General features: G+C 43.5%; 2 protein-coding genes across 2 annotated transcripts in view; one reads left to right on the forward strand and one right to left on the reverse strand.

The window, feature by feature from the left end:
* The window catches only part of mlst8 (MTOR associated protein, LST8 homolog (S. cerevisiae)), an 86,360-nt gene extending 85,519 nt beyond the window's left edge, over nucleotides 1-841 (reverse strand). Inside the window, exon 1 of the mRNA XM_043711755.1 lies at nucleotides 786-841. The gene's annotated coding sequence lies outside the window, so the exon portion shown is untranslated. The remainder of the gene's footprint in view (nucleotides 1-785) is intronic.
* Nucleotides 807-7,419, forward strand: pld6 (phospholipase D family, member 6). Its single transcript, XM_043711763.1, has 2 exons — nucleotides 807-1,316; nucleotides 7,073-7,419. Exons 1-2 carry the CDS (start codon nucleotides 908-910, stop codon nucleotides 7,306-7,308), a joined length of 645 nt encoding a protein of 214 aa, XP_043567698.1. The 5' UTR covers nucleotides 807-907; the 3' UTR covers nucleotides 7,309-7,419.

Consider the following 7,419-nt stretch of genomic DNA (forward strand, 5'->3'; position numbering starts at 1 on the left):
CAGCATTCGAGAAGTAGGAGAATCGACATTTCGGGCATAAGCTCTTCATCAGAGACATTGGGTATAAACAGCCTATTTGTCTTCTGATATCAGTGGTCATGGCTGTATACTTTCGTTGTCTAATATCATATCTAAACTGCTGCTTCTTAGCAAACTCAAAGTATTAGAGAATTATTACAAATTGATGACTACATATTTAAAGCTAACATCATGAATCCCCAAAATCAAAAAAGGGCACCACAATATCCTGTGGTTGTTTTCGATTTAAATATTATTCTGCTTTTACAATCTTCATTTTCCATTATGTTATACTCTACCTCAGGACAAATAAGTCCTTCTTAATTAAACAAACTGGGATCTTACATAATTGCAGTAAGACTCATTTAGTCTTGTACCCCAAACCTCTTTATGACAGAAACTAATACGCCATTTGCTTTCGACAAACGTGTCGACATTTTGACTTTCTGATTTATCTAAAAGGCCACGCAGATCGATTAGAATATCAATATTTTCCAGTCTCTCACTATACTTGAAGTGTTTTTTTTTTCCCGACCAAAATACATAACGCATAGAATCAGAATCTCTTGAGTGCAGTAGGCGGCCGTTCGGCCCATCGAATTTACACGGGCCCTCCAAAGAAAATCCCACCACCCCGTCCCTGCAAATCCCATGGCTGACCTACCTTTGCCTCTCATCCCTAGGCACTATGAACAATTTAGCATGGTCATTTCACCTGATCATCATTTGCGCAAAGTCCACTTTCTGTCATGAGGGAAAACTCTCACCTGATCCTTCCATATTTCCCACCGCTTTGACTCCCAGTGACATCGAGACGTTCAGCGTCACCTTGACGTGATCCACGTGCAGACTTGGCGCGTGATGCTGACCGTTAGGTGAACGAGGCACCATGATTCTAACGGTTGTATCGGGCTGGCGAGGCTTGCTGGCAGTGGCCGGCCTTTCTCTAACGGTCGAAGGACTCTACTATCTCATCCGTTACCTGAAGCGGTTTCGCGAGCGGCGGCCGCAGGTACTTTTCTTCCCCGCGCCGGTGACGTGCGTACGTCCACTGCTGCTTTCGAGTCCCGGCCATTGTAGCTGTAGCCTGTCCCACCGGGAGAGTGCACTGAGCTGCCTGACCCGCCTGTTGCTCAGTGCTCGCCGCTCGCTCGATGTCTGCGTGTTCACCATCTCCAGCGTAGAGTTGAGCAACTCAGTGCTAGCGGTGCACGGCCGCGGGGTGCGGGTACGGGTCATCACCGACTCGGATTACATGGCGTTAGCCGGTTCGCAGGTCGGCGCCTTCAGGAGAGCTGGTGAGTGACTCAAATCCCTTTCCCTCTCCAACCCTCACTTTACCATCCACTCCCTTGGGGCCTTGGAGGGAAGTGTGGCGGATATGGAAGGCCCCAAGGGACACTTCCATATCCGCCACAAATTCACCTGCACCTCCACACACTTCATCTACTGCATCCGCTGCCCCCGATGTGGACTCCTCTATATTGGGGACACAGGCCGCCTACTTGCGGAACATTTCAGAAAACACCTCTGGGACACCTGGACCAACCAACCCAACCACCCCGTAGCCCAACACTTTAACTCCCCCTCCCACTCCACCAAGGACATGCAGGTCCTTGGACTCCTCCATCGCCAGACCATGGCAACACGACGGGTGGAGGAAGAGCGCCTTATCTTCTGCCTGGGAACCCTCCAACCACAAGGGATGAACTCAGATTTATCCAGTTTCCTCATTTCCCGTCCCCCCACCTTGTCTCAGTCAAATCCCTCGAACTCAGCACCGCCTTCCTAACCTGCAATCATCTTCCTGACCTCTCTGCCCCCACCCCACTCCGGCCTATCACCCTCACCTTGACCTCCCTCCACCTATCACCCTCACCTTGACCTCCCTCCACCTATCGCATTTCCAAAGTCCCTCCTCCCTACCTTTTATCTTAGCCTGCTGGACACACTTTCCTCATTCCTGAAGAAGGGCTTATGCCCGAAACGTCGATTCTCTTGTTCCTTGGATGCTGCCTGACCTGCTGCGCTTTTCCAGCAACACATTTTCAGCTACTTCCCTCTGACTAATGCACCTAACACTATTGGCAATTTGTACCCATTATAACCCTGATGAGCTTCTGGATCTTCATGCCCTGGTTGCATCTTGGGTATATTGATTTTTTTTTAATGTTTAGCTTTGAAGTGGTAAGAAGGTGCTCAGTACAGCAGTCAGTGTTGTATGTAGTTGTCAGACACACCCTATCCTGCATGTCCCTCTGCTTTGGTGCTGACAGACAGACAGAAGTCTGTGTGTAGAACAAGAATGCATCAAAGACCTGTTGTTGCCATTAGGGAGCAAACACTAGTAATTGAGCTCATTCTTAGCCAATATCTTCAGTAAGTGAGATCATTATTAATATAGCTGCTAAACCTTTTTCTTCCAACGACTCCTTCCTACACCATTATCTGGGGGACACAATGGTGTAATAGTACTGTTGCTGGATTAGAAATCTGGGGACATGGATTTGAATCTCATCATGGCAGATGGTGGAATTTGACTTTAGATTTTTTGATCCAGATTTTAAAATAATGATCCTGGAACAAACCATCTTTGATTTTTTTTTTATTTGTTAAAAAAATCTGGTTAACTTTATCATTCAGGAAAAGAAAACTGCTACCTTTCCCTAGTCTAGTCTACATGCGATTGCAGCTCCAAGCAATACGGTTGATTCTTAACTGCCGTCTGAAAATGCCTACCATGCCATTCAGTAGTCAAACCACTAAAAAGACTCAAAAAGGGACAAAATTAGGCAGAACATCCGATTTTGAGCTAATATGTTTGCTCTGTCACCTTTACAAAGTCCTCCTTGATAACATTTAGGAGCTAGTATCAAAATTAGAAGAGCTGCCTGAGTAGTCAAGCAACAGCCTGACATTTTCACACTGTCTGAATTTGGACTTTACAATGTCCCAAGCAACACCATCACCGTCCAGCAGCAGTAGCAGCATAGTGCTATATGGAAGGGAGGGAAATGCCATGAAAATCCTTGACATTGACTTGGGACGCTGTGAAACCTTATGATATCAGGTCAAATGTGGACAAGGCATGTTTTTGATGTGTGCAACATCTCTTTTGTAATAAAAAAAACTGCCAAAATGAATCTATACTTTTCCCCATTAAACATCACTTGGAGGAGCAATGAGAATGGCAAAAGCAGAGAACATTCTCTTGGTGAGGACCTTTGTCCAACCTGGATACCCTCTAGTCAACATCCTGGAGTTTACCATTGCTCAGAAACTGAACTGCTTTAGCTATAAATACTGTGGCTATAAAACAGGTTAGAAATCCTGCAGTGAGAAACTCTCTTACTGACTCTCCAAAGGCTAGCCACCGTTTACAAGTCACAAATTAGAGGAGTGGATGGAATACTGCCTATAAGCCTGAATGAGTGCAGCTCCAACAACACTCCAAGTTTGATGCCATACAGGACACAGTAGCCTCCTTATTGGCATTGCATTCACAAATATTCACTCCACCACTGCACAATAGTGTGAGCATGTACTATCAAAGTTGCACTGATAAACCTACCAGGCATCTTAGACAGCACCTTCCAAACTGATGCTCACGCTTATCTACAATGACAAAAGCTGCCGATATAGTTGGTGGTTTTCCCACCACAGAAAGTCCTCTTCCAGACACTCTCCCCTCCTGACGTGGAAATATAGCGTCATTCCTTCCTTCCCCAATAGTACTGTACATGTGCATGTATCTTCCAAATGGGCTGCAGTGGTTCAAGGTAGCAACTCACTACCACCTTCTCAAGGACAAGAGATGAGCAATAGATGTTAGCCCAGCCTATGAAATATGGTTCTAATGAATGAATAATTTTTAAAAACTCTTATGATGGAGTGACTGAGAGTGATTAGCTTGTCTGACTTTGGAATGTTAGTGGTCAAGAAGTGGAGGTCATAAGGAAATTATTAATTTCATCAGAACTGATCATGGAACATATAAATAGACAATTCAAATCTATGGATAGGTCATGGTCAATAATTGGAATAAAGTGTATAATTGGATTTCCAGAAGGCATTTGATAGTGTGCTACATAAGTTCACTATATAAGGTAAGTACTCATGGTGTAATCTGTTTGCACAGAAAGGATTGGCTAACTAATATGGAATGGAAAACTGGGAGAAAATCAGTTCAGGTCAGCCAACTAACTGTTAAATAGTGTTAAGGAGACATCTTGTTTGGACCTGCATATTACTGTTGTACAGCTTACACAGCAATGCCTGTACTTCCTCAGGCGATTAAGAAAATTTGGCATGTCCACAAATACTGTTACCAATTTTTATAGAAGCACCATAGAAAGCATCCTGTCTGGATGCAACACAGCATAATATGGCAACTGCTCTTCCCAAGATTGCAAGAAACTACAGGGACTCAAAAAGGGACGAAACTGGGCAGAACATCTGATTTTGAGCTAAAGTGTTTACCCTATCACCTCTACAAAGTCTTCTTTGACAACATTTAAGAGCTAGTATCAAAATTAGAAGAGCTGCCCCAGTAGTCAAGCAACAGCCTGACCTATTCACACTCACTGAATCATACTTTACAATGTCCCAAGCAACACTATTACCGTCCAGCAGCGGTAGCAGCATAGTGCTATATGGAAGGGAGGGAAATTCTATCAAAATCCTTGACATTGATTTGGGACCCTGTGAAATCTTATGATATCAGGTCAAACATGGGCAAGGCATGTTTTGATGTGTGCAACTTCTCTTTTGTTTAAAAAGAAAATCTCTTCCATGGTCAACTCTGATGAAATTAAGGATTAATATCCTTATGACCTCCACTTCTTGACCACTAACATTCCTGATGAAGGGCTCCTGCCTGAAATGTCGATTTTCCTGCTCCTCAGATGCTGCCTGACCTGCTGTGCTTTTCCAGCACCACTCTAATCTTGACTCTGATCTCCAGTTCTGCAGTGCTCACCTTTTGCTAGGGTTGTGAACACAGCCCAGTCCATCATGTAAACCAGCCTTCTATCCATTGACTCCATGTATACTTCCCACTGCTTCAGGAAAGCAACCAGCATAATCAAGGACCCCTTCCACCCCAGTTATACTCTTTTCTACCCTCTTCTGTCAGTCAGAAGGTATAGAAGTTTGAGTATACTTACGAACAGATTCAAAGTTTCTTCACTGCTAACAGACCTCTCAAGTGTTAATGTTGATCTCTCTCCCTCTCTCTTTGCACCTTCTCTATGGCTGTAACACTCTGTTCTGCTATCTGATGGACTCTGTCTGGTACGATCTGCCTATAGAGTGCACACAATAACACAATAAGTCAAATCAAGTCTTGTTACATGATCCAGAAGTGCTTGTGCTTCACCTTGAGAAGCACTGACCTCAATATTGTAGAATGCATAGGGACCTGGGTGTTTTTATACATGCATGCATTTCGATGAGTAATTAGAAAGTCAAATATATTTTGCAAGGTTTGGAGGGGAGATGTCGGTGATCGGCTTATAAAAATAGGAAGCCTTGCTACAACTGTGCAGAACGCTCAGGAAAGCACTCCTTATGACCTCCACTTCTTGACTAACATTTTGTCTCTGAATTTCAGGAGGAATAAACTTGCATTATGGGAGCTAGTTAGCATTGCTTGTACACTGGCTATCGTGTGGATTAAATTTCTGTTCTAGCTGAGTAGACTTAATACTTGCCTTAATCCTGCCCCTGAAATTAGAAGAGGAGAAAGTGAGGACTGCAGACGCTGGAGATCAGAGTCGAAGAGTGAGGTGTTGGAAAAGCACAGTCAATCAGGCAGGATCCGTGGAGCAGGACAATCGACATTTTGGGCATTCCTGATTCTCCTACTCCTGAATTGGAAGGCAATGACCAAAAGCCAATTGCAAAAAGAAGCTGCCATTTGGCACTGAGTCAAGGTCTGTGAGTACAGTACCCACGAAGGATGAAGACTACAGGATTAGATTCAATTCAATGAAGGTTCACTAGGTTAATTCCTGGCTTGCCTTATAAAGAAAGCTTGAACAGCTTGTGCCTATATTATTGAAGTTCAGAAGAGTAAAAGTCAAGGTGGGTAATTAACGATAATCCACAAGGGACCATAGGACCCAATATACCGACCACTGCAACGAACAGCTGGAACTGACAAACGGAAGCGGCAGATTCAAACCACTATAAATGGCAGAGGAAACATCACAGAAGCCCTTCACAGGGGGCTCCCAAGCACTGAGGATGTCACCTAGACAGGGGTCAAAACGTCTGCAACACAAATTCCCAGCTCGGCGAACAGAACCACAACAGGGACCATAGGTATGCATCTCCATTACGAAAAGGCATTAGATAAATATAGCTTTAAGGACACCACTACACAAGTCTGGAGGAAGACAAGAGGGCTATGAACTGCCACAGCCACTCCAGGAGTCCGTGCCTTTTGGTATCGTTCTACATCGCAGTCTTGCCATATAGCTTGAAAAATATAAGATTCTGAGCAGTCTTGGTATGGTAGATACTGTAGATTTTTCAGACACTGTGGTAATTTCAGACTAGGGTGAGAAAATTTCTAAAGGGATTTCCAGTTTAAAATGGACATGTGGAAGAATTTCCTCTTTGAGGGCTGTAAAGTTTTGGAATTCTCCACCCGAGGGACCTATGGAGATTTGGATCATCAGACATATTTGAAGCCATGTTAGATAATTCCCTGCAGATCAGAAATTTTAAGAATTGTAGCTGCAGGCAGGAACATAGAGTTGAGGCCACAATCAGGTCAGGAGGCATGAGCATAAATGTCAACCAGCACATTTGCATTTGATCTATTGATATATGTTCATTAAGTGTAGTATTCTATTCAGATTTTATGTTGGGAAACTGACAATCATATCATTATGAATTACAGTGGTCTCACTTGTGGGACCTGATATGTTGCAATAAAAACAAACATTTGTGAAGCCAATGCACATTCGCATAAGGTACCTATTATTTTTCTTCAGGCAGGTTTTGTTCAACTGTGAATACTGTCTAATGTAACTTTTTTTGTTGACAGGTATCGAAGTCAGACATGATCAGGATGCAAACTACATGCACCACAAATTTGCTGTGATTGATGGATTGATCCTCATAACTGGATCTTTGAACTGGAGTGCCCAAGGCATTTTTGGGAATAAAGAAAATGTAATCATAATTAAAAACACTGATGTTGTGAAGGCATTTATTGAAGAATTTGAACGACTTTGGAATGAATATGATCCGTCAAAGTATAGCTTTTCTCCTAAAAGCTGAACAGGAACCACAGTTTTGAACCAGTTTGGAAGAAGTGGCAAATAATGTTGTGGTTCTGTTCGCCGAGCTGGAAATTTTTGTTGCAAACGTTTCGTCCCCTGTCTAGGTGAC

This window comes from Chiloscyllium plagiosum, chromosome 21, assembly GCF_004010195.1.
Source record: "Chiloscyllium plagiosum isolate BGI_BamShark_2017 chromosome 21, ASM401019v2, whole genome shotgun sequence".
Lineage (NCBI taxonomy): Eukaryota > Metazoa > Chordata > Chondrichthyes > Orectolobiformes > Hemiscylliidae > Chiloscyllium > Chiloscyllium plagiosum.

Excerpts from the sequence above, each read along its gene's own strand:
- pld6 (XM_043711763.1), top strand. The coding sequence starts at position 908 with ATGATTCTAACGGTTGTATCGGGCTGGCGAGGCTTGCTGGCAGTGGCC. Across the intron at positions 1,317-7,072 it reads CGGCGCCTTCAGGAGAGCTG|GTATCGAAGTCAGACATGAT; the intron begins GTGAGTGACTCA and ends TTTTGTTGACAG.